At 41.6% G+C, this 27,769-nt stretch overlaps 1 protein-coding gene across 3 annotated transcripts; it reads right to left on the bottom strand.

The window, feature by feature from the left end:
- Positions 1-166: 166 nt before the first annotated feature.
- LOC120543712 (stAR-related lipid transfer protein 13-like) lies at positions 167-25,541 on the bottom strand. Of its 3 annotated transcripts, none has more exons than XM_039776880.1 (14): positions 25,050-25,541; positions 12,416-12,487; positions 11,318-11,399; positions 9,729-9,792; positions 7,716-9,037; positions 7,013-7,183; positions 6,468-6,627; positions 5,472-5,670; positions 4,898-5,111; positions 4,367-4,481; positions 3,360-3,611; positions 2,779-2,996; positions 2,014-2,190; positions 167-1,925 (listed from the first exon to the last, which is right to left on the bottom strand). In XM_039776880.1, exons 1-14 carry the CDS (start codon positions 25,171-25,173, stop codon positions 1,808-1,810), a joined length of 3,288 nt encoding a protein of 1,095 aa, XP_039632814.1. In that variant the 5' UTR covers positions 25,174-25,541; the 3' UTR covers positions 167-1,807. The 3 variants fall into 3 exon arrangements, with proteins under 3 accessions (XP_039632814.1, XP_039632813.1, XP_039632815.1); XM_039776879.1 differs by lacking the exon at positions 25,050-25,541 and adding an exon at positions 20,079-20,807; XM_039776881.1 differs by lacking the exon at positions 25,050-25,541 and adding an exon at positions 13,919-15,099.
- Positions 25,542-27,769: the final 2,228 nt, after the last annotated feature.

Here is a 27,769-nt window from a genome sequence, read left to right as displayed (position 1 = left end):
AGTTATCTAAAATATTTTCCATGGCAGAATCCAGTGTGGCAACAGCACCACTCAATGGACACAAGACCACATAAACAGTAAAATATTATGTGTGATAATGTATTTTCATGCTATTATGCCTTTTAAAACATGTCATATATAAGACTGAAGAACACAGAATACAATGTTATGTTGAATTTTTTATTCTCTTGTTTAGAAACAATGGTTGTTGTTTTTCTGTCACTTTGTCAGAAATGACCAAGCATAAATCCCCCTGGTCTCAGCTACTTAGATAGGTTTGGAGCCCCTCCCCACACAGCCGAGGGCTCACGTCAATGTCACTCACTCAATCTTTGTCATTTTGTTTCTCTCATACACACTTATTTACACATACACACAACACATGCCACACCAGCTGACAGCATTCACGCAGGATTTGGTGACACTGTAGAGATATTGTATCATAGCAACACCATAGCAACGACTACAGCCGAAACAAAAAAAAGCCCAGGCAGTGCCATGGCAGAGCAAGCGTTAGTCTGCTGTTGCTTTAGTAGGATGGCGTGTAGAAGGTTCACATTTCAGCATATCAATATGATAGGAAGACCCTGAAAAGCTATGATGTTTGATCTGCTGGCACAGAAAGCGTCATATTTATTTACAATAAAGGCTGTACGTATACCTAAAAAGCAGATACACAGGCACATCCATCCATGCACACACCCACACACACACAATTTCAAACATGCTTCCCAGAAGCAGTGAAATGGTCACATGTCTTAGACATTGTATAACATGATGGCAAAAAAGTGATACAATAAACATTGATATAATGGCAATAATAACATTAAAATAACATTTAGATAAGATTAACACTGAAAATAGTGACAGAACTAAATCAACAGTGATATCCAACACAATGTATCCATAACGGCACATTTATGGAACAGATGAATGTTTCCCATTTCTGTGATCCAGATCCCTCATGTGCTTGCTTTTCCTGAACTAGTGCACTTTTCACAATGTAATGCGACATGTAGCCATATTGTACTGGTCCTGGTCATTCCAGATTAGTTTTTAGAGCACTGGGATTTATGCATCTTTATCTGTGGAAGGCTTGATCATAATCAAGAGCATTTTATAAATGTGCATATGTAAGTGATACATTCACAGCTTAGTTTATAGATGGACAGATTAATAAAGAATTGTGGCTATTACAGGCGTAAGATGTAAATATTTTTTTACATACTATGAAATCAGTAATAGCTAGATCAAATTAAGGTGTTAGAGACTGCAACCATGTCATGATCACGCCTTATAGTGCTGGCTGTTTTATAAGGTAATTTCTTTTGCAAGATATGGGATAAGTAGATGAGGATGTGGAAGAATGACCAAGAGCAATAAATACCAAAAATACTCTCTGTCTGCACAACCTCATCCCCCCGATAATGCACATGGTTGCTAGCCAATTATTTGAGACATCAATCGCTATTCAAATAAGTTAAATAAGCCATTTTAATATTTGAAATTGCAAACTAACGTTTGCTCCGTGGGGCAAAAAATGGCACTGAAAATCATAATGTATGAGATAAATAAGTAGTGATATGTTGTTCTGCAGAATTAATATAATTACTGTAATACAAAAATTCATTTTCTGTGTGTAAATGACTGTAACTCAGTAAGGTATGGTACAGTAAAGCTCAGTGTGGCTCAGCAGCGTGAAAAGACACTAAAGTCCACTGCCTGAATGATTCCTCTCCTGGGTCACTGGTTCTCAGGTCCAGCTGCTCTGGCAGTGTGACCCAAGATAAAGCTTGAGTTCTGGGGTTTAGATTTTGGCCTCAGTAGTTGTCTGATCTGGCGGGTGAAAAGAGGAGCGGATCCTCTGGGCTTCATTAACACACAGGTGACCAAATGCTTTGTTGTACCATTCTGGAGATCTTCCCCTGTGACAAGAATATCAAATAATGCATATTAATGATTGCAATGTTTATTAAAAGCTTTACTATCAAAGCACTTGAAGTCTGCCCAAACCTGAGATCCACTCTGGAGATATGGGTGAGCCTGGTCCTTCCAGTCCCACAAGGTTCGAGGAGGTACTGTGACTCCAGCACCACCCCCCTCACTGCTCCCGTGCGTGGGCTGTCATCATGTTCGATGGACACACACACCAGCGTACAGGAGCCTTTACACAGGTCTGTACGCCATGACCTGAGTGGGCGGAGAGACAAAGAAGAGAAAAGTGGTGAGTTCAGTCAGGCATTTAATGTGGGCATGTGAGATATTGTTTAGTGAATTTCTTTTTTCAGGACTGCAACTAATTATTATTTTCATTGTTGACTAATCTGCAGATTACTTTCGTGATTAATCGTTAAATTGTTGGTCTATAAAACATAGGTACAAAAAATTTAAAATGACCACCACATGTTAATGATGTCTTGTTTTGTCTGACAAACTGTCCAAAACCAAAAACTATTCAATTTACTATAATGCAAGCCAAAAAAAAAGCAGCAAATTCTCATATATGAGAACCTGGAACCATCACGTTCGGTGTTTCTGCTTAAAAAAAAAAGACTTAATAGCTGCCAATTCATTTTCTTTCAATGGACTAATCAACCAATTGTTCCATCTCTACTTTATTATACAGTACGATATTTTAGAAATGTATTTTAGGGAATGTTTGAGCAGGTTGTTTTGACTTAAAATACATGTTGTGATCTGTCCATCTGTTGGTATATAGATAACTATATTCCAAATCACACAAAAGCATGCCAATATTTTAAATTAATTAATCCTGACCTTAGTACCACATAGTCACAGCTGGGTTGAGGTGCCATGTTGCCACAGGAGTACTGGTACACGTCTGTCTGTTTATCCAGCGTCTCCAGAACCTTCTCCTGCTGTAGTTCAGTCTGCCACAGAGGGCGCTCTCTCAGCAGCCGCTGCAGCACTTCACTAGGAGTTGCTGACACCTCAACACACACTCGCCACCGCCTCAGAGGGTTACCATCTCCCACCTTACACACAAATACATCATGAGTGTTTGATTTATACATTATACATTATCTGATCATGTATAATTTGAACATGTGGGTCTCCATGCACAGAGATGTGAAAAAAAATTCTTTAATTTCCGTTTTTATGGCTCACTAAACCTCTGGAGTTAAACAGTCAAGTTGAGTCAGGTTGAAGTACTTGATTTATGCTTCCTGTGGAGAAGCTAACTGAAAATTACACAAAGTATGCAAAGTAGTGTAATCATTTCAAATACATTTATGAAGACGCTGATATTCCCTGTCTTTCCTTCTTTCTTTCTTTCTTTCTTTCTTTCATGCCCTCTCAAAATCCCATGATATTCCAGAAATTCAATAATCACATACCTTTTTAAATGCCAGTTCTGTATGGGCAGTAGTTGAGCGAGACACCCAGCCTCTGCTTTTATCTTTGGCCTCTTCCAGCAGGTTCTGAACCAGCCTTTCTAGGTGTGCATGATAGGATACCTCCTCATCCTCCTCTTCCTCGTCCTCATCCACTTCCTCCCCGTGAGCCTTGCACAGCTCTTCCAGCGGGGGCACCATCAGCTCAGCCTCCATGTAGGAGTTACGTGACTGGGTCACCATCTCCTCTGGGATCTGGGAAAAAGCCGGAGGACGTGCATCACATCACATCGCACAACACAAAAGTACTACCATGTCTAAAGCAGAAAATAGAACAATAAAAAATGCTATTTGACTGGTTGTTCATTTGCCATTAGAGCAGTAGCATATGCACTTAGATAAATATGTCATACCAGCTCAAGGTTTTTTTTTTACAAAAGTGGAACAGTTTAATATCAAATCTCCCTGCCTTTTAAATATCATTATCCTTCAAAAACCTTTAAACTCCAACACTTGTCACTTTCATGTTTTGGACGAATGACACTATCCTCTGTGGGTTAAGAAGATTTAGTCATTCTTGCTCTTATGGAAATGCTTACAACCACTTTACTGTACACAGTGACAGCTTTAAGGTAATGATTAGCTCATTAACCACAATTATACTGAGGCCTTGAACAATAACAACATCACTTTGCTTCACATAGTTATTTTTGTCTGTTAATGTCACATATTAAGACGTGGTGGTCATGCATTATTTTTTAGCCAACACAATGAATTGTACAGTCATTTCATAATTTTTTTGCTCTTATGGAAACACATATATATATATATATATATATATATATATATATATATATATATATATATACACATACATATATACATATATACATATATATACACACACACATATATATATATATATATATATATATATATATATATATATATATATATATATATATATACACTTTATATATCTTATACTATTTAATATCGTAAATCCTAACCTGAAAGAGGTGCTGGCACTCAGTGATCATGTGTGCCAGGCCCTGGGTGGCTGCCAGGTTTTCACTCAAGTCTTTCTGATCGGGACGACCTGTGGTGTACTTCCTCTGGATTGACCTTGAGGAATTGAAATTATACAGAATATGCAGAACATAAATTATTTGAGCATTTACATAGAGGAACAGAAGAATTAACTTATTGAGGTAAAAGCAATTTCTATTATAAGGAGTTCTTATACATATGTAAAGCCTTTATGCAAGCTGTAACATAAAACATAAAATTGCGTAAAATTGAATCTAAACTGAATCTAAAATCATATTAACAGGATATAAACTTCTCTTAGACCCCATGTTGTAAATTATTTTGCACGGACCAAAGCTATTTTTCCCAAATTAATCCATACAGTGCTTCAATAACCTAGTCCTTGCAGGTTGGTGTAGCGGGGTCATGCCAATTGTTCATAATAGTTACACACTCGTTGAGTTTTTCTATGTAAGCATCATGTAAGCATGTTTATCAGTTTGTGAATGCACCTTGGTGACAGTGCTTCGTTCTTCAGTATGCTGAGGTGGAAGAGCGAAGGTCCCAGACAAACAGCCAGGTTCATCGGCGTCATCTGGTTCTCCTCCACCAAGGAAGTGACATCACGCAGGAAGCAGAGCAACGTCTGCAGGACCTCCCTGTTTTCATCTGGCATCAGCAAAATGGCTGCTCTGACAGCCTGCAACCTCTGCTCCTTTGGGACATCTAATGAAAAAAGGATGTGAGGAGGAATGATGGCTGAAAGAATTAGTCACAGTCCCCAACATCCAATCTTTGATGTAGTCTTTTAGTGCACACATGCATATTTCATAAATATAAATCATACATACAGTAAGGAGACAGAAATGTACTTTTTATATCAAACACTGTCTGTCAGATTTGACTAATGGTGTCCAGAATTTTCCAGTGATACATTTCATTATAATAAGATTTGTGATCATTTGAAACATATGACACAGTTTGCTGACTACATTTTCACTAAGGCCAGCTAAACAATTAAAAACCATTTACAATCACATCCCCTGAAGCAGATGTTACAGCATTCAAAGCTCCGAGGCAACTTACACTGGTAAATATGCAGGAAGGTTTCCCCCAGCTTGCTTGTTAGCAGAGGTTCTGGCAAGTCTCTGAAGAACTGTTTGACCATGTCGGCCACGTCGTAAGCTGACTGGTCCTCGTAGCTCACAGAGTCGGGGGACAGCTCACACTGCTGCCTCAGAGCCTGAATACGAGACTTCACGCCAGATTTGCGAAACAATCCCACCTGAGACAGGAAGGAAAGAAGAGTCAAACAAAGCCAATGAAGAAGATGGAAAAGAAACAAGGCAATTATTTGCTTTATGTCGGCTGCCTCATATTTGAAAGCACCAGCAACCAGGTGTTGCTTTTTTGTGAGGTGTCACAAGCAACAAATGTTGGAACCTACAGGTTTAATGCATTTTATTTCATAAGCTCATCTTATGTAGCCTGACAAGCCAGACCCACATCAAGATGTTGTGTCAATGGTAACCCCCCCCGGGGGGGGCCACAAAGGGGGAGAAAAAAGAGGTTAGTTGATAGATTAAACTTTTGCCGTATCCGGTCGGCAAAACTCAGAACACATCTTCCTTTTTTAAGAATGACTTCTGTGCCGTTCTTTGTTCTTTTCTCAAAGAAAAGCTTAACTCCAAGTCTTCCAGAAGACCGCTGTTCCCAGCAGCAGCAGCCATAAGCCCGCCCACTGACTCTATACACGATGTGATTGGCCTGACCAGAGTTTAGTTTTTTCAGCTCGCAAGCCAGACACCCCTGGCTGCAAATTAAATTTACTGCCGCTAGGGTGCGTCTAGATTTCTAGGCTACATCTTATGTTTTATTGAATGTAAAGTGTGTTGCAGATAAATGTAGTGGAGTAAAACGTGCAATTCAATTCAATTTCCTCTAAAATGTTGTGAAGTAGAATAACCATAGTTCATATCATGTAAGAACATGAAGGGTACTTGAGTGACAATGCACCACTGATTAGCACTATGGTCAGAGGACATGTACAGACTCTTGTAAATGCTGTTTTCCTTTTCTAACCTGGTCCAGACAGTGTGTTCTGAGGTGGCTGAGGGCCTGTTGTAAACACAGAGGGAGCGGAAAACCACAGCGCTGGACATGGATGATGAGGGGAACACCAAACACACTCTTCTCTTTGTAGTCTGGCACCTTCATGCGCTTCATAAACTTGGGCACAGACCTGGGAGCGATAGACAGAAAACCATTAGGGAAGTGCGTGGGAGAAAGAGTGGCCTCTGCTTTAATTATCGTTCTCTTCATGCATATGCTGGTCAACTCAATTTCCCTCTCGGGGATGATAAAAACAAACAGGATTGATCGTTAAAAACACAAGGATGTGCTTGTGTTTGCAGGTCATGGTGACTGTTGGCTGGTGGTGTTTAATGATACACAAACCCAAGTAGATCTAGTCTAGCAGACAAAGTTGATGTTATGGTTTTGTGTAAAGGTGTTGGTGCATATGGCCCGGTTGTTTCAGCTCTGATGTAGAGAAGTTAAAGGAAGCTGTAACAATAACAGAGGCCATTGCAAAAATTGTCACACACACATACAGATCAGATACCCACCATGTCCAGCCATGTTTATTTGACATTGAGTATTTCTCCATGATGGCGGTGAGGCGGAGCAAAGAGAACTTCTGCAGGAGGCTGAGCTGGCCCGCTGATTGGCTACCGATCTGCAGTGAAGATGCTGGCTGGTTCAGATGATCAGATGTTCTGAAACTGGGCCATCGTAGACTAGAAAATATCAGTTAAAAATGTGAGACAGAGTCAATGTAAAAGTCAATTTAATAAAGCATAATTACAAATTGGGTCTTATTATCATTGTTTTGGGCCATTTTACCTATCTGTAATAATACCATTGTACTAAAAAACGATAATTTTCTATAAAGAAATTCAACGATCATACTTTTTGTTTGAAAACAAAACTCCAGGTGAGCCAAATAGGTTTTGGGGAGAAAAAAAGGTGAAGAGTAAAATGATTACCCAAACTGCTCATCTTTAACATCCATCATAGTATATAGAACAACTTCCTGGTTCACCTTTGACCTACTGCACCACAGTTTTTTTTTTCCTGTACAATGAAGGATTAGTACTACTGACATTTTTTGGGTGCCCTCACTGTTGGTTTTACCTCCAAATAAATTGGTCTAAATGATCAGGCTAAACTGTTAGCCGACTGTCTGACCGCTCGTTTCTTGCCACGTCGGACTTAGTTTTAGTTAATTTAGTTAGTTAAAAACGTTATAATGCCTTAACAGCTTCTCACCGTGGTCTTGTCAGCGAGGCCCCGACTCCAGAGTCCCGCCTCTCCCGACTGGTTCCTGTAGAATCAGTGTCGTTCAAGGAGACCCCATCTCTTTCGCCTTCACTGGGCGTGGTCCTGCCCTCCCCTTCCTCCTCTCCCTCCGCGGTCTCATCCTCAGGCAGCACACTGCGGCTCCAGTGGTCCACTATTTGCTGCAAACCGCTGACGTGCTGAATGATGTCATCTAGGTGAGGGAACAAATTGTCCTCTTTCTCTAAGTCCAGCAGGTCCCCTGTGCTGGCGTAAAGGTGGGAGCCCGGTACGTTGTCGTAAACACTCACCCTGCTGCCCCGTGGAGCTCCAGGACAGGGGGGCTTGGACAAAGGTTTACCAGACCAGGGCTCACCCAGGCCATTGGTGGGTGAAAAAGTTTGGGCTTGTGTCTGGGGGCCATTGTTCCTGTCACCAGGGGAAGGCGCCAGGCTCTCTATGGATAGAGCTTTTGGAAAGGTGCCTGGTTTATGGTCCTTGGGGATGTGAACAAGGAGGTTTTCATATGAGTGAAACTGGTTTCTGCCAAACTGGCTCTGTCCTTCACTCCTCTTACCTTGAGAAGGCAGCTCCATATCCTCTAAATACATGCTGCTTCTCTTACTGGCAGTACGGTGTTTTGTACACACAGGCTCCTTCACACTGGAGGCCACTGTCTCGCTGCTGGGGCTCACACTCACCGTGGACTGTGGCTTACAATCATTGGTAAGGGAGACAGAGGAAGAGTCACCATCAGTTTGGTGGTTGTGTTTAGGGCTGTGTTCTAGTTGGCTGATGGGTGTACACTGGAGCATCTGCAGTGCGTGAGGCTCCTCCCCCTGTAACACTGGCCCACTGATGACCAGTGGTGGCCTGTGATTTGAGCTTTTCCGCATGGTGGACGGCCCCCACGTGCGCATTACTTCCATGCGACGTAAAAACTCTTTGGCTTTACTCCGCCCTCCTTGCCTATGCCTGCTGCTCTTGATTGGCAGGGAGTTGTAGTGTGGAAGATCCCTGGCTGGTTGGTAGGAAGCAGAGAGTGATGCCATAGATATAGAATCAGGCATGGCAGAGGCGGAGTCCTCACTGTGCAGCGAGGAAATTTCTGTGATCTCCTGCTCGCTCAGGTCTGTCAGCACACTCTCACTGCTCACTGTGCTGTGCAGCAGACCCTCCCCTTGACCTGTCGGGCTGCTTTCATTGGTGCTGTCCAACAGGAAGTCTTGCAGGCGAGACCAACGTCGGCTGCTCCACTCGAAGGTCCACCTTTTACTGATAGCCAACGGGTCATCTTCATCAGAGTCATCACCCTATGGAACGATGAAGGAGGTATTACAGTGTCAAAAAATTGCAACACAAAGCCCTAAATAAGAGTTACTATAGGATTAAGATTCCCTGTTGTGGTTACACATATAAACTTAGTTCCTTTGGTGTAGACCAAAGAAAAATCATGTTTTATTTTACTTCTAGTTCATTTTGAATTTTATTATTAAAAAATCAAAAGTTGTAAACGGTGTCACATGGAGTGATCATTTCTTTTATTGGCCAGATTTGGAGATCTAACCTTCATCATCAGCAATGGACATGAGCACTAGTCGACACTGCAGCTGAATTTTATAAATACCATTAAAGTGTGATATATAGGGTAAACATTTGACATGGAGTCAGTTACTCTTTTCATTTATTCAGATTGAACGGCAGAATTCTCACCAACCTTAAATCAACTGGACCAAATGCAAAAACACTAGAGTTACTGTAAGTGTGAACATCAACATGAATCCCCTTTGAAGAACATGGCATCACATTTTCCAATGTACATATGAATCACTGACCAGCTAAACACAGATTCTATTACAAGTAACGAACAAAAATTAAACTATAAAATCCCTCACAAAGATATTTTAGAAATTTGTCTATTCATGTCAGCTGACAAAGCATGAAGAAAACAAAAACAAAGAGTGTGTTGAGATGAAAGCTTGCAGTTAAAATAATGTGTCTTACTTTCTTCTTGGGGTGGCTGACATCCAGTTTCATGGAGGCACACTTGTTCAGAGTATTTAGACGTCTGCAACATAAAAACAAAGTAAGTTAAACGTGCTAGAGCTGGTAGGTTGGATATGTTCTGTCTGTTGCTGTGTGTTTGTTTCCTTCTGAACTGTCACACTCTCACTTTCACTCTCTTATCTCTCACTCCTCACTGCCACTATCTCCCTTTCCTTCTGATGTTTTCTGACTCTATTCTTCTCATTACACTATCTATATCCCTTTCTCCCACACAGCCTTTTTCTCCTCCCTCTCCTTCTCTGGTATCTCTCTGCTGGGAGTGATCCACACCCTCAACGAGGGCATCTCCCCCGAAACACAGCCGGCTACTCCTTTCCACTTCCCTACCTCCTCCCTTAATCTGTCACACATCCCCATTCCATGCTCTGAAATGCTAGGGGCAACATCTTTACCAAAAAGTCTCTCCCCATCCTTCCCACCCACTTTCTCCCCCCTCCTGCACCTCAGGGGATGTGAACATCGACTGGTTAGGAGGGTGGTGTCTGCTTTGGTGTCTTTCATGACGGGATCATTAAAAACATGTTTTGGGGCTTGTGACCTCTGTCATTTGAGATATTTCAGCCTGTAATAGCAGACTGAGAAAACCTCTTTTGTTCAATGTTTACTTTTTTCATACAAACTGGCAGACAACGGGTTGTATGTTGCTACATATAAACCAGAAAAAATACCAATAGGATACAGCAAGCTGTCATATCAACTGTCTATCTTGCTGAAAGTAAACATTCAAGCTAGAAAATATACAGAGGGAGCCACTGTAGTCTCCACACCCTGTATTTCTGCTGCAGGATGGTACAAACAATTCTTCCCGGTTGAATATATCCATGCAGATTAAGAATTGTATGCTCCATATACTATGTAGTCTTGCAAGCATGAAGCAGTATAATCTAAAAATTAAACAGCTCTGGAAAAAGTGTCTTACAGCTCCTGAGGAGGTTCTCAGGGGGTTTAATGTGTATTCTCTCACAATATAGCTTTTAGGAATCACTAACGCTATAATTACCACACCCTCCTCTACCATAGACATTGGAGAGGCAGGCGTGAATGGAGAAGAGAGAAAAAGATAAGGGGCATTGTTGGTGCAAGCCGGGGAAACTTCAATGAGAAGAGAGGAATTGGAGATTTGAAACAAAGTGTGCAGAGGGACTTAAAACACACATTCAAAGCCATCTGGTAGAATATACTAGCATCCCCTGACTCCTTCCCCATTGCCTCCACCCCTCAGCCCCCTATTTTGCCCCCTGAGGGTCTCTGCTCTTTGAATGGGAGATCAGAGCGTGGCAGAGGGGAGGCGAGGTGACCAGATCAAAGCATGGCGTGTCTAAAAAGCAGACAGGGGATGGGGAGTTCATTAGGGGCTGGGGTCAGACCTCTCATGATTAGCGGTGAGCACCAGGCTGCAGGGACAAGTACAGAACCAGGGGGACGAGAAAAGGAATTTGTGATTTTACTTATGTTAAATGTGCATGCCAGGGAGTGAGGTTTGCATGTGGGTGTATGAACATGTGTGTTTGTACAAGTGCCCTTACCGACATAGAGGCTCCACCAGATCCCGGTCCAAAAAGTCGTGGTCCTTTTTCACTGAGGAAATGTCAATTGGAAACTGGGAATCTGTCAGAGAAAGTCAGAGAGACTGAGTTTTGTTAGTTAATGAGACAGCAGTTTTCTCTGCCAGTTTAACCGTTAATAAAGTATGTAAAGCATGGCACAACTGATGTTAACACCTGTCATCTGCATGAAGTTTACAGAACATGCACACACACATTTTTAAACCCCAAAATAACTTTAATTCTACCCATGCCAATGCCAAAATGACTCAGGGCTTATATTTTGGTGATTCTCTGTGTGTGGTGGCAGACTTCAGGCATCATGTGTGCCCAGGAGCAGCCGCAGAGTCCCAGAGGCCGGCATCCATAACCCCACATTACTGGAGCTCACAGCAGTCTCTGTCTCTGAATGTGTGTGTGTGTGTGTGTGTGTGTGTGTGTGTGTGTGTGTGTGTGTGTGTGTGTGTGTGTGTGTGTGTGTGTGTGTGTGTGTGTGTGTGTGTGTGTGCTGCATTTTAAGAGCTACTTCTTAGATTACTGGGGCCATTTCCTGTTTGTGCCTCAACTATATGAGACCTGATGATCATCACATGAATGACCGCCTGTAGGCTTTCCAGAGAGGAGGGAAGATTGCAAGATGGAAGGAAGTAAAGAGGGAAGAAGACTGAATGAAAAGCAAGAAAGAAAAGACAGACAGACAGACAGAAAGAAAGAAATAGTAAGAAAATGCAGGCTGGAGAAAGGTGGAAGAGAAAAGAGAAGCTGTAAGAGTCCCAGCAGTGATAACAAGGCCTTTCCCATGACCCCTCCCTCTGGACAGGAACTAAAGCCTGGAAATAGAATGCCGTGGCCCAGAAGATGGGGATACGGAGATGGAGGGATGGCAGAAAAAGAGAGAGATGGAAAAAATAAGATCAGAAGCAGGATTGAACAAAAGGAGAGATATGAAGGGGCAAATATTTGTGCGAAACAACGCAGCTGGGTAAATGCTGGACTAGGCTACTGTGTGTGTGTGTGTGTCTGTGTGTGTGTGTGTGTGTGTGTGTGTGTGTGTGTGTGTGTGTGTGTGTGGTGTGTTACCTTCATAGAGCTGGGCGTACTGTGGAAATCCCGCAGCTCTAAGCCAATCACATGCCTCCTTAGCCTCAATCTCTGTAAAGCAAAAAAAGCATGCATGTTGAGTACACACATCCACATATTGATTATATTGATTTTGGGGCATTTATGGTTCTACCCTGTAATATGAAAACCCAACGGACTGATGTCTTTTATGGCCAACTTGATATTTAGTGTTAATTATTTGCTCTCTAAAAATAAACAAAAATAGATTCAAAGGCAAAAAATAAAGAGCATAACATTGTATTTGTCCCTATCCCAGCATTTTTAGCATACGCTGGAGGAACATCTCAGGGAATTACATTTTCCTCTGGGAATTCACTGGAATGATGAGATTCGAAAAGCTGGAAGTGAGCCAGTGAGGGACAAAGGAAACAATTTACACAGTTTAACATTATACATCCTGTACTAGTGATATCCACTCAGATAAACCAGATGTCAGCCGTTAATGCATAAATTTAACAGACCTTACATGGCACCACACCCCATTAGGTGCTGCCGCCAGCACCACAAGACTTTTACAGGCATTTGTTTTACTACTTTTTTCCACCAGCGTATGTATTTGCTCACACTGCTAAACTGCCAGCACTGCACTGTTATGTATGTGTGTGTGTGTATATGTTCTCTTTATGAGCAGACACTGATTAAATCCCCCTCTGCAGAGATTTGTGCTGACAAAGACATTTGAATGATCTTGGTCCCAGCGATCACAGGTTATTTAATTTTTTTTAAACGTTAAAAAATACAGCAATGTAAAAGATATAATATATACACAGACACATGCATACATAAATACATACATGCATAAACCCATTTACATCTATGAATACACACACCCATACGTAAAACAAACTGGGCAAGAGAGAGAGTGGGAAGCTCAGGGTTTGTAGGAGGACAAACTCAAAGCAAGATCAACAAATTATGTAAAAAAAAAAAATAAAGAATGGATTACAAGGTCATTACAATACAAAATAAGACAAGTTTTAAGTTCAAAATAGTATAAACTTCCACAAAAAGTTGTTAAATATAATGTCACTCGTTAAAAAAAACACCAACAGCAACATTATTTCTGCATCATTCTGCAGTCTGCAGTCGCTGCACTTATCTCAAACCTTCTTCAAAAGCCCACTCCTACTTTCACTTGTCTCATTCAATCGTTCAGAGGTGCTGGCAGTAAACGGGAGAGGCACCGCAGAAACACAGGGGACAAAGTTCAGTAGGGCAAAAAAAAGCATCCTTCTTCACCATCAGAGATGAGAACGGTCTGAGGAAATGATTCTTTCACCACAATCCAGCAATTACATTCCTCTCCCGGCATTCTCAGCATAACTCCTTTCTCTCTAAATCACATATGAAGCAACATCAGTGCAGGTCATGAAAAATATTTCTTGTAACACTCTGAAAATAGACTGGAGAGACAGAGAAACGCCAGAGACAGCCTGTGGGGTGAGAGAACTGAGAACTTACTTGAAGCCCTCATGATGCGGGTGATGACATGCTTCTATTTCTTTCTCCTTTGCTCAGTTTCCTCTCCATGCCATAGCACATCCACTCGCTGCTATCCAGCTTTCCATCAAGTGGCAACGATTCTGTACTTTTGTCCTCGCTGCCTTTCCAACTTCTGTGTTTACAACTCTGCCTCCCTCTTCCAGCCTGCCCCATGCAGGTTTTCTCTTCCCTCTAATTTTCTCCTTAACCGCCTCTCTCGCACTTTCTGCTTTGTTAGGATCCACATACAATATCTCTCTATTTTTACAGGTCTCTCTGGCTTCTGCTGCACTAGACTCTTCACCTCACTCTTGTTTTGGTTACTTGATATTTCCCTCTTGTTCAATCTTGTGTAAGTTTCTTTTTACATCTTTCATACAAATGTAATTTTCTCTTAACTTCTGTTCCTTTGTCTTTATGTCTAATTAAATATGTTTCCCTTTCCTTACATTTTCTCTCTGTACTCTTTCTGCACCTTTCTTGCTCTTAACCTCGTCTCATCCCCTCACGATCTTTCTCTAAACAAAAATACATTCCTGCATCTATATGTCCCATCTGCTACTTTCACTGAAACCTCTTCATCTTTTCTTCCTCTTTGCTCCCACAAAAATCTGAAAACCAACTCCACATCTTCTTTGTCATCACCAGAGCTGCTGTTACCCCGTCATGTCCATGGAGGAAATGGCTAATTTCAGCTGGCGTTTGCATCAGCCAGCCTCCGAGCTCACAGACGGATGACTGGTGGACGCTAACTTCAAATGTCAGCTAAAACCTACTGGCAGGCCAGCAAGGAGACTCTGACCTCAGCCGCTTTCTTTTGCTTTACTGTACAAAACTGCAGACAAGAACAATGTGTGGGAGAATGCAGTGTATACACACACACATGCATTACACACACACCAGCGCAGACATATAGCACAGTCCAGATGTTGCCCCCAGTGAGTCAAATAATACAAAAAGAATGAGACAGGCAGACAGCTGTGGTGGGAGGGGGGCAGCGGAGATGGACAGACCCTTTGGGAAAGCCACAGGGAGGAAGACATACCACACCAGCTGCTTATTTACTGAATGTAAGAATTAAAAGAATATAGACTCTTTTTAGAGAAACTAGAATGCAGAGATGCCGATGAAGAGCTTCTTACGATGAAGTTAAAGGATAAGTCTGGTGGCATTCTATATGTTCTTATAGTCAACAAATCCTATGAAAAGACCATGTTCCTACTAACAAGTGTTGTCTGTGTATCCAAAGCCTGATAATTTCTGTTTATTCCTCTGAGCCACAGACCTCCATTGTCCATTTTAATGTTGTCCATTAAAAACATATCAATGAGTGTCACCATTGCAAAGGTTGGCATTACAATGAACATTGGCACTGTAGTTTATTTTGAGTCAACATACGCATAAATACTCATGAGTGCACCAAATCTTGAAAATAGTCACCAATGCACTATTTACTCCTGTTTGAGTAATTTTTTCCTAAAAACTATTTTAGGAAATTACTGAGCCTAAGCTATTTAAAATATGAAACTATATATTTCAGGCAAATACTTTTCAGATGAACTTCGTGAGCTTAGAATTATAAGGTTCTATCTCCACTTTTGGTCGAGATTGAGTTTTTGACATAATCTGATCCATTCGGTGTTTATTAATGCCTGTGTGGTGTTATTTTTGTAAAAAAAAATATTTTGTTAGTTATTAATATTAGATTATACTACATAACAGTTTTGCCAGCTGGGATGTAAAAACTTTGATTGTCAATATCTCAGAACTACCCTAAACGGAGATAGAACCTTATAATTCTAAGCTCACGACCTATAGATGAATAAATGAGAGATACTTGTACATCCTTACTTATCAACTGACCTTCATTACGCTGACTAGTGTTGCATCAAAAGTAATCAATAGTTATAAATAAAGTTTTTTTTGAAACACAAAACAGCGTGCTTCATCACAGTGTTTGTGTATGTTGGCAATGCATCTTTGTGTTTGTGCACAAAGGTGCCAAGTGGTAAAGCTCCTGTCAGCATGGGAACAAAGCACTGCTATTCATCTGTGCAGAATGTAATCAAAAGATTAATTAGTACACAAACACGTTATTAGTGGGCAACAAAACACACAAATGCACTCAGTCGGACACAGCTAATCCAAGCTGCCTACCGTGTTTTGCCTTCAGTCTATTCCATGCCACTGCATTCCTGCTGTGGAGAATATATGACAACAGGCAGCAAGCCACTAGAACAACAGCGGGGAAGGTGGACAGATGGTATGTGTATGAGTGTGTGTGTGTGGGCGTGTGAATGTGGGCCTCCATGTGTGGGACAAAGAGGCTGTAAGGTAGTTCCTTACATAACAAGGACTCAAGCTATGTAACATAATACACATAATACAAGTACCCCAATGTCTTCACAGCCTTATTCTCTGAAAGTGTGCCTTTGCCTATCTTTGCTCTACCTTTAATTTACTCCCTGTTAACACCAGTAACCTTTACTTTATGACTGCCTTTTCGCAGTGTTATGTCTGCCTTGTGCTGGGTCTCAAGGACCCTGAAGTGCCTTGCATGACATCATTTCCTGCACTGAATTTCCCAGGCGTCCAGAGTGGCATGTGAGCTAAGAACAGCAACAGGAAGTTCCTGGACTGAACATGTCAGAGGAAATCTGGATGGGATAATTGTTACAACAGAGAGTAGAACTAGAGAGTGTTCATTTTAAAAAGTTATACTTAAATGATGTTTAAGTTTAAAGGTGTTCTTTCAGTCAAAATTATTTTGACAACTAGAGAAGATAACCACACTGATAAGGGGCAGAGAAGAGACCGCTTATAGTTTGTTAAGGCCGTATAGGCATGAATTGAGCAGTCAAAGTTCTTCTACAGGACTACACACACACACACACACACACACACACACACACACACAGGCTGCCTGGAAAGCAGCCATATTCCCACATAAGCTAAATCACTTAGTCCTTCATGTTTAAAGGTCACAAAGGGAAAAAATAGTGAAGAAGGCAGAGGAGGAGTGATGGGAGAGAAAGAGGGATGAAGGAAGGAAGGGAGGGACGTTAAGGAGGAATATTTCTGCCCCGTCCCGCATGGCTCATCTGCGATGATGTCACGCACAGGAATGTACTGTAAAACAGCATCAACACTGGCATGAAATCGGTACAGGTTCAGGCGCAGCGCCTCTTGTGCAGCACTCAGTGAGGTTATATGGCCCTGGACATATACAATATGAGAGAAATGGCAGGACTGCTGTGAGTTAGCAAATGACCATAATCATTAACAGCACTGAGTGTTATGGGTAGTGTTAATAGACTATGTTAATGGACCTTTTTCACAGCAGAAATGTTGACTTGTCATAGTAGGAAAAGCACAGCTGAAATTGATAACCTTAACGATGGCTCAGTTCCATCAAGTGTCCCAGTAAGCTGTTTCAGTGAGTCAGCATGCACAATACCAGGGCCTCTCCTAAGTGGAATGAAGCCATCATTAATGGTTTAATACCAGGGCCTCTCCTAAGTGGAATGCAGCCATCATTAATGGTTTAATACCAGGACCTCTCCTAAGTGGAATGCAGCCATCATTAATGGTTTAATACCAGGGCCTCTCCTAAGTGGAATGAAGCCATCATTAATGGTTTAATACCAGGGCCTCTCCTAAGTGGAATGAAGCCATCATTAATGGTTTAATACCAGGACCTCTCCTAAGTGGAATGCAGCCATCATTAATGGTTTAATACCAGGGCCTCTCCTAAGTGGAATGCAGCCATCATTAATGGTTTAATACCAGGGCCTCTCCTAAGTGGAATGCAGCCATCATTAATGGTTTAATACCAGGGCCTCTCCTAAGTGGAATGCAGCCATCATTAATGGTTTTGAATACAGCTGTGCTTTTCCTACTATGACATGTCAACATGACTGCCGTGAAAAAGGTCTATGGGATGAGATCGGATGAGACTGAAGGTGATCAGGTTGAGTATTTGGTTATGCCACTTTTGCTCCAGCAGAGGGAGTTAAAGCAATGTGTCACGGCAATGCATTTTACATTTCTGTCAATTAATAATTAAATGGCTTCAGGCTATGGTTACATGATGTATGTATGTGCTGCTTCTTATTTTGCCATTCATTGTTAGAGCATTTATTGTTAGCTGGCTGCATTGAAACAGTTTAGTGCTCAGTAAAGCCTTGTGGTTAGGCAGAGTAACATGTGGTGAGTATTAACTTTTACTCTGACAGATGCACTTAATGAGAGTTGCTCTAGAGACAACTGCCACTGAGTAAGAAAATACGGACTGGTGATACTTTAAAGGAAATCCTGAATACATGACAGGAGAAACACAACAAATGCAGATGCTTCCACACAGGGAACACAGGGTCACTGAATGCTTTGATGAGTATGAGTATGTGTGAATTTCCTTGAGAATAGTGTCCGTTTTTTAGAATGCATATTGTGTATTGAGTCACTTTTCCAGCGTGAACAGACTACATTCTGAAAACCTGCGTGAAATCTAGCACTTTGGGATTAATTTGTCAATGAAAGCTGCTCTACAAATAACATGTATTATTATTATTATTATTATTATTATTATTATTTAGTATAGATTTGTGACAGAGCTTCTTTGTTGTTTTTTCCTTTAACCATGCAACAACTGATTTTGTATGGCCACGTAGCAAAAAAAACAGAAACTAGATGTGAGCCCAACACTGATATATTAACACCTTTTAAGTTGATATAGCAGTTGCCTATTTCCACGTCCATCAGACACAGAGCAACATCATTCATTTGGAATCATGTTTATGGCCACCTGATGAAGGTGAGTCTGATATTCACTCTTCTTTTAGCTTTAATTCCACAGGACAGATGAAGACATGAAAGGGGAGAGAGAGGGGGAATGACATGCAGCAAAGGGCCGCAGGCCGCTGCATCAAGGAGTAAACCTCTATGCGTGCCTGCTCTACCAACTGAGCTAACCAGGCCACAGATAGTCACAGTTTTTGTCCATTAGGTGCTGAGCAGGTAACATAGTAATTTGTTAATTGTTATTATTTTTGCTGCTTTAATCTGTCACCCATCTGTATGTAGACCATGTGCATATATAAAGCTAAATGTACTTTAAGATTTGAATTGAACTATTGCTTTTGAGAAGTTTCAGATGTAGATTTGGTTAGGTCACCGAGTTATTTCATATTTAAGTATGCCTGAAACTCTACCAGCTGCTAAGACATGGATTGCAAGTGTGTATAAATGCAAGAGGCAGGGAGTGAAAATTAAATGAGTCATACCATCATCCAAAACCAGCACAGGCATAAACTTGCTTCTCCATCTACATTCCTCACCTGCCACAGCTGTCATGTCATATCTCTCTCTCTCTCTCTCTCTCTCTATCTCTCTTTCACACATATTAGTTTTTTTAGATGCTTCATACAAGATATGGCTCGCACAGACACATTTGTCAGCAGGGGGTTAAAAAGAAAACTTAACACAAGACCTGACAAGTTTCTGCTCCCTCATAAGACCAAGTTATGTGCCATGGTGAATCAAAAAACAAAATCTGATCTTTAGGTGTACAAACATTGCACCTGGAAAACCCGGGAGAATAACTAATCTTCTACAATGAACTAAACAAACATAAGAATAGCCCAAAGTCTCTTTCTGAACAGTAGGATGTTCTCTTCACTCTTCGGGAAACGAGTCATGTGACGGGAAGTTGGGGAAGTAGCCATGGAATACAAGTTCGGTCGGCAGGACATAGACAAAAACAATAACACTACAGTCCTTCAGGCTTTGTTATGACTTCTTTCAGATTTATGAAAGACATCTTTGGAGGAGAGGTGGCTCCATATGTTCGACTGATTACAACCAGAAAGTTTGCGAGTACTGCCAATCTGTAAGTGTGTAAGCTCTTGCCAATAAAAGCATATTTAAAAAGCGTGATGAAACAGAAGATAGATCTATCCCTCTTTGGTGTTGCATAAACCTCTAAAGAATAGGTGTAATGTTGAAAAAAAGACTAAATCTTCCTTTTTTCTTGAGAGAACATCCAACTAATCAGGTAAAAAGACACTGTAAAACCAGTCACATATCTAATCACGCTGACGGACACATTAAAACGTTGCTATCACTCTCTCTCTACTTCTACCTTGTTCAAGCCTCCGTAGGAGCTGTTTGCGGGCAATGATGCGTGAGAGGCGCAGGACAGAGCGCCGTCGAGGGGTGTCACCCAGCCTCAGGTAGTAGTCCTGCCCGTCAGGTGTCATAGCCTCTAGACAGGTTTCCTCATTGGTGCTGTCGCCGTCACTCTCGCAGTCATTACTGTCGCCCTTGGCACTTTGATCAATGCTGTCCATGATGTCATCAATTTCCATACTCCAAGTGTCTGTAGCATCAGCACAGTCCGTGCTGTCGTCAGCACTGACGGTGTCAGCGCTTTCTGCATTGTCCCTCACATCCTCGTCTTTGGCAGCTTCTATTGCGTTTGCATCACCCACACGCTCCAGATTGTTGTTTGCTGCCACTTCATTCCCTGCATAATTTGCTCTTTGTGCCACACTGTCCATAGTCACTGCCACATCTTCCATAATGGTCATACTGCTGTCCACAGCCTCCATAACATAATCTAATCCTCACAAACCTACAAATCTTCCTCCCTCTCTCACCCTGATGAGTTGTTGTGAGAGCACTCCTGAATTCCTGCCTCTGACATGCCCTCACTGGAAGCCAAATCAGCTCCACATCCGCCTGCCTCCTCCCTTCAACTAACAACAGTCGAACAAACACACAAACTTCATCACACCCCCACCCACACACAAATGTTAACTCCACAGCTGAGATGGGAGTAAGACTCACAAACTCTTGCTTCCACAAGGTCTTTCCTTTTGGTCACATGACCAGCAGCCAATTGCACAAGAGCCTAGGGAATACTGCCCTGCTTCCTGACACTGTGCAAAAGACACAATTTGGTACATTACTCAGGCAAATGTGTGTGTGTGTGTGTGTGTGTGTGTGTGTGTGTGTGTGTGTGTGTGTGTGTGTGTGTGTGTGTGTGTGTGTGTGAGAGAGAGAGAGAGAGAGAGAGAGAAGCAAATATCTGAGATTGGAGATGTGATCAGAGTGGGGAAAGGCCCGGAAAAATTACTATCCCAAAGACCATATGTTAATGTAACATGGGAAAGGGCAGAACAATAGAGTGTGTGTGGGTGTGTGAGATGCTGAGGAATGTATGTAGGAGCAAATCTATTGTTACTAAAGTTGAGTAGGATTTTAATGCCATTGAGAAAAGTCCACACCATGAAGTTCATACCACATGAAATTTAACATAACTGATGCAGCCCATATACAACACCCACATTCCCTGCTTTAGCAATACATTCAATAACACAAATCTGTTGTGTAGATATAGTAAGCAATGCTAATGTCTAAAATGTGTGACTGAATGATGCCATAAAGTAACCAGTTTGGAGGATAAATGTATGGAATGCACTGAAGGACTTTGACCTAGTTTGACATAGTGATTTGCCAGGGTCATTTTAAATCATTTTAGGGAGGTAATAGGCAGGGGGTATGGGACGGGGGTGCACATGAAAAGTAGGTCATAGCAAAGTCAATTTCAGGACACCAGTCAAACACTCATAAGCACACACACACACACACACACACACAGACCTGATCTCACAAATGAGGGGTATTACAGCAGTGGTTTTTAGTCACAGTTACAGGTCATACACAAGTGAATAGTCTGAAGTTGTAAAATATAAAATCTGTGATTCAATTTGATGAGACTGCCCTCTTGAGGAAATCTGGGACAGATTCATTTACTTTTTAATTATTTTTCATGTCAGTCCGATACACTGGCAAATACGCTATGCAGAGTACTGAGCAGACTTTCCAACTGATGCAGGGAACATCAGGCTGACACAGTAACATGACAGTGAACTAAATAGATGTGTGTCTCCTGTGCCAGTCCATTTACAAATAGACTGGCACAGGACAGGGCTGTAGTAAGCGGCCAGTAATATAATATCCATCTCTCTGTCTCAGTTACAGCCGGCCAACACGGAACAGAAACTAAACAGACAAACTGAAGAGGAGACTGAAAAATCATGTGCAGTTGTGTGACGGTAAAGATTAATCAAATATGCGGGGAGTGGGGGCACAACAACAAACAGTTGGACAATGTGAAGAAAATAAAATACAATAGCCTCATTTTGTGTGACTCCAATGTTCAGATTTTTGCAAGCCGTGATCTCATACTATTATCATGACCCAAACTTTTGCCTCTAGTACAGGATATAAAATATAAACTATATCCCTGAATACAAATTCTCTTTGTCATCATCTCATCCATAGCTCCTGAAGAATGTGTTTTGGTCTAAATATAATTGAAGATATATGTATAAATAAAATAGAAATGGCACTAACATTTATTGTAAGTCTACCATGTCCATGTTTAGGTGAATGCTTGTACTAAAAATCTATGTGATACAATATATATGTTTTAACAATCACAAAGATACAAGTAGAAGTGAAAAAAATGGCAATATTAAAAGACAAGTATAAATAGGAAAAGGGTGCTGGTCGGGTTAAAAAAGCCCTTTCGGGAGTGTTTAAGTGATCTAAAGGATTGGACACTAATGTAACCATTCTGAGCTCCACAGTCAGGGTATTCCCAGGCTTCATGGCTGTGACTCTGAAAGCCTGGTCACCTTTAATCTTTAACCTATAGATTTAAATACAGCCAAGGGACCCCATTCCTTACATGGGCTCAACAGAGATTAAAACCCCTATCTACTATGTGACAAACTAAACTAATGTGTGTACTTCTTCTAATCTTATACAAAACACATGCAGCAGGATCTTGCATATTCTGGAGCAGTGTAGGAAGAATTGCTTGTTAACACAGGTAAACAAGATCCTTGAGGGAAACGAGAAAATTAAGCTATTTGACATGTTGCTGAAGGCTTTGAAACCTCAGTTTGTTGATACAGCCTTGAGATTATCTATGAAAGCACACCAAGAGGCTGCTGAATTTACCTTTAATTGATTGCTCAATTCATTCGAGGCCACTAATGAGAAATTCACATTGATCAGCAGGAAACACATAACATCATTTAACTACACAATCATTGGGTTTTACTCACAGCTAGCAGAGTATTGTCAGTACAGCGAGTGAGAATAATGATGATTCAGGGTAATGGTTTGGATTTGCGTAGATTCATGTATCTGCATATATGTTTTCTAACAACCCCCCCACCCCACCCCAAATAATACACATAGACCAACACACACCAAAGCAACTAAGACCCACAAATCCCACATGCAAAGGGAGACCCGACCCCCACTGCTAACCTAAAAACCTCTAAATCCAGGTGCTGTGTACTCTCAGTTTACACACTCACACACGGATGACTGAATGGAAACATAAACACAATCACAATTTACTTCAACAATCAGTTCAGGTCACTCATCTGTTCATTAATGCATCCAACTAGTTATGATCACAGTTGCGAATGTGTTTTTGTCTTGCTAAACTTGAATGATGCTGCGTTATCTGACTGCATCTGACAATTAATATTGCTATATGTGCGCTTGTCCTGTATACATTATTACTACTGTGTTCCTAAATGTTCATTTTTGTTAACGTTAAGCTTCATGGAGCAAATTCATTGTATTCATCGCCCAAATGTATCATTTCCAGACAAATACAGTTTCAAATTGAAAACATCTGACCAACTCCTAATGTGGACTAACTTATACAATATGTCATTGCTGCTAATTCAGTGGAAAATGCTCTGCTGAATACCAGCATTAACGGTGAGGCCAGATGTGCACATTGTAAGGTTCCCTCATCTCAAAATGTGATCGAGACAGATGTGAACTGTGTGCCTTGTGAGCTGATGGGTTAAGCAGTGGGGTGAGGGAGGGGTGGTGGAGGAGGGGCTGAGGGATTCAGGGTTTTGGGACAGGATGAAGGGTGAGAAATTAGGGGAAAGGGGATTACTGAGGCAGCAGGTGCTCTCTGAGGCTCCATTTGACTGATATTCCTTTCTTATTAATTGTGTACAAAGCATCAATAAAGCAATATTCGGTCACCCACCATGCAATAGTGAAAATTATCTTTAAGATTGCCTAAGTAGCCCCTTGCTGGTCACACATTTTGATTAGATTTATCACTGCTATGCACTTGATATACGCCTGACAGGCACAGTGACTGGGACTGATCGTGGCCTGTGGTGATTTGTGGCGTCGTGAATGTGGGAATGTTTATCTTTTAATTTGCTTAAGAGGCAGACATTTTGGTAATTACATTAAACCGAGGAGACAGATGCAGCTCTCTCTATCTCTCTATCTCCTCACCTTCTCCTCCCTCTCTGACGCACAGTTGAGAGAGAGACAAGTCTGCGCATCCAAGCCACTGTAAATATAGAGCGAACCGACTGACCCTCCAAACTTGGTGCATTGGCGCCTACATAGAATATTTGACTCCATGCACATGTATGAAATGCGTAATCCAAAATTAAACCCCCTCGCTCTCTCGATGCAGTAGCCTAAGCAAAATAGACCATTCTCTAGATTAGAACAACAAATGCTGAGCGAATGGCATCTGAAGCCCCGGCTGGACTCCTGTCCACAGCACATGCCTGCGCTGTTTTCAGCACTAAATTTGACAATGACCTTCCCAAAATATCAGGGAGCGCGCTGCGCGTGACGCTACAGGCATAACATAACACAGAGGCTATATGCAGCACATAGACTGAGATAAACTTTTGTCTTCAATATCCATAGCATCATTCAGCAAAGCTGTTTTAAATCCCATAGCGGTACTGAAAAAAGGCGTGAAAATGATGACCTCCAACAGTGACAAGCATAAGACAAATATACATCAATGTAGTCAGAAAACAATTTCCAGACCATGATGTATCTATGTTTAATTTTTAAACACTATGGGGTGCCTTAAGGTAGCAGTCCACGGCTCATGCTGCTGTTATTTAGCCTGATATATCTATTAGACAGACTTGTGTCAGTCAAAATTTGAATTGTATTGGAACTGTAGTATTCCGCATATAGGCTATTAAAAACAAGTTTCACTTCCATTGGTTTTTGGCTCTCTGACCTGCCAGCCGTCTCTCCCGGACATTCCTCCACAGCAGATCCCAAGCCTTGGACGTGGAGTCCCGCAGCTGCTCGCTGATCGACCGCCGCAGCTGTAGCTTGGCAGATCTTCGCTGGGTTGTCATTGCGGTGCAGCCGGACACAATGTCATACTCCCTGACTAAAACCAGCGCTCCGTCAATACCAGTTATTCCTTAATCCTCCCTTTATTCCACTGTGAACTGGGACAGTGCGCCCCGGCTGCTGCGTCTAGCCGCAATGGTCGTCACCGCTTCACCTGGTATGAGGCTCTCGCGTTGCGTCACCTTCCTGCACCAGCGGAGGCGGATGAAGTCCTATTCAGAGGGTTTTGACCCACTAAGATATACTGTTTGAATTAATCCAGCATTTAACGCCCTCCTCAGCTCCCTGTTCGAGTCATCTTGAAAGGGCGAAGTGCAGCAATGTTTCATAACTTCTGCATGTGAGTCTGGACTTGTGACATGGCGAGCCAGATGTGAGAGGCGGTTTCCCCCCTCCCCATGTGTAAGACACTCTCTCTCTCTCTCTCTCACACACACACACACACACACACACACACACACACACACACACACACACACACACACACACACACACACACACACACACACACACACACACACACACACACACACACACACACACACACGTTCTCCATGACCCAAACCCACCTACTCAAACAAGGATCTCTTTCAATCCCCATGATACACACTGATAACACACACACACACACACACACACACACACACACACACACACACACACACACACACACACACACACACACACACACACACACACACACACACACACACACACACGTTGCAACTGAGTTGTGTTGCCAGGAAAAGCTTTCTTTAGCATCTCTGGTCATTTAGTCACAAATCTAACATTACAGGGCAGGGGGCAGGGCACAGCAACAGACATGTTGGGCTTCAGTAGTGACTGACTTAATCATTTCCCTTATTTTCCCTATTACTTCCCTTCCTTTCCAACTGATTCATGTTTCAAATCTTAAAGAAATAATAACAAAACACACAGCAGAAGTCAATAAAATATATCTTATCAACTTTAAACATTTCAAAAAGTATGCAATTTAAAAACAACAGGAAACTGAGAACAGCAGCAAATTCTCACACTTGTGGAAATAATGTGCCAGTTATCCTCAGGAATAAGAAAAAAATAATCCAAAGCTTCAGTAGGTTTTTCATTTAACTGCACCAGTAGGTGCTTGGATCACAATATGAGTAACTGAATATGTGCTTGACTAACAGAGATAAAGAGGAGTGTACTCAACAACATACATGCTCCAGTCAGCCTGACAGCCTAAAGTGAAAGTGCACAAACATCAGCCATCTGAGCTGTCTCTCTTTGTGAGTCACATTCCCCCCTCTGACAGGTCAAGAGTTTCATTCTGAGCTATGTGCTATTCCCATGTTATCCCAGGAATGTCAGACAGAGTGATCGGACCGGCCAGGACGCTCTACAGCTGCCGTCTGCCTGACACCATCGGATGTCCTGTTGGTGGTGTTGAGTTCCAGGTCAGCATGGATCCATGAGCAGAGACCTGAGTCAACATTTCGGCCTGTCGGAACATGCTTGACATCCAGAGTAGTCAGCAGAAACCACTTTACTATAATGGTTGACTGTCATAAATGGGGCTATGAATAATCGCTTGGGGAAGAAAAATGTAGTCTACACTCAAAATGTGATTTCTGGAGTCAGATTTGTTCCCTATCATGTTGAAGGGGAGAGTTACTAAGGCTGGAGTTCATGGCCCTACTTTCCTGCCTTGCCCTGGCCTGATGTCTGCTGACAGTTTAGCTGTGGTGATATATATTCCTGAGTTACACCACTGAGATTCATGGCTGGCACTGGCAGTCAGCAGTGATGAGAGGGAAAATGTTTTAGAGGGAAAGAATGATGAACAATGAGGAGCTGAATGGAGGAGTGACAGAAGGAAGGAGCTGAGGGGGGACTAAAGCAGTCGATTGACAAGAACACCAACATATAGAACAATCTATGTGGGACGAGAGGAAGAAAACATGCTAAATGATTTATGGAATAAAATATCTGATGAAATTTCCTTTTCTGTTTCAAAAAGTTTAAAGTGATTCACAAGCATTATATTTGCAAATAGGATGAGACAATTTTTAAAGTCACACGGCATGTTTCTATTGCATATAATTATTTTCAAATGGTGAAAATGAAAGGAAGGAGACTGGGAATAATGGGACCGTATTCACATTGCAAAACAAGTTGGTGAAGAGTGGAAGAAATGTACAATTACCTACTATTGACGCATAATATAAAGGCAGTCATCGCCCCTATTTACAGCGCAAAGCCGTTTTCTGATTCGATTTCCGATTGATTTTTTACTTTATATTAGCTACAATACATCAAATAGGTGCAAGGGTAACATATGCACACTAACATCATGACAATGTTTCATTTCCTAATGGTTCATTTGAAGTTGGTGTGCAGACATTACACATACAAATGTCAAATATTGAGCTGCAACTATCAATTATTTTTATCATAGATTAATCGTTTTTTCAAGAAACAATATCTGTAGTAGAAATAAAATAGTCTGTGTGACAGATTGCATGTGCATTTATTTTTCAGATGTTTGTACAACCACATGCGTGTGGTCGAAGTTATGCCGTAACTGATACACACATACACCAAAATAGGTTATTT

This window comes from Perca fluviatilis, chromosome 16 (assembly GCF_010015445.1).
Source record: "Perca fluviatilis chromosome 16, GENO_Pfluv_1.0, whole genome shotgun sequence".
In the NCBI taxonomy this organism is placed as follows: domain Eukaryota; kingdom Metazoa; phylum Chordata; class Actinopteri; order Perciformes; family Percidae; genus Perca; species Perca fluviatilis.
The sequence above is the reverse complement of the archived record's forward strand: the minus strand, read 5'-3'. Positions and strand labels throughout refer to the sequence as shown.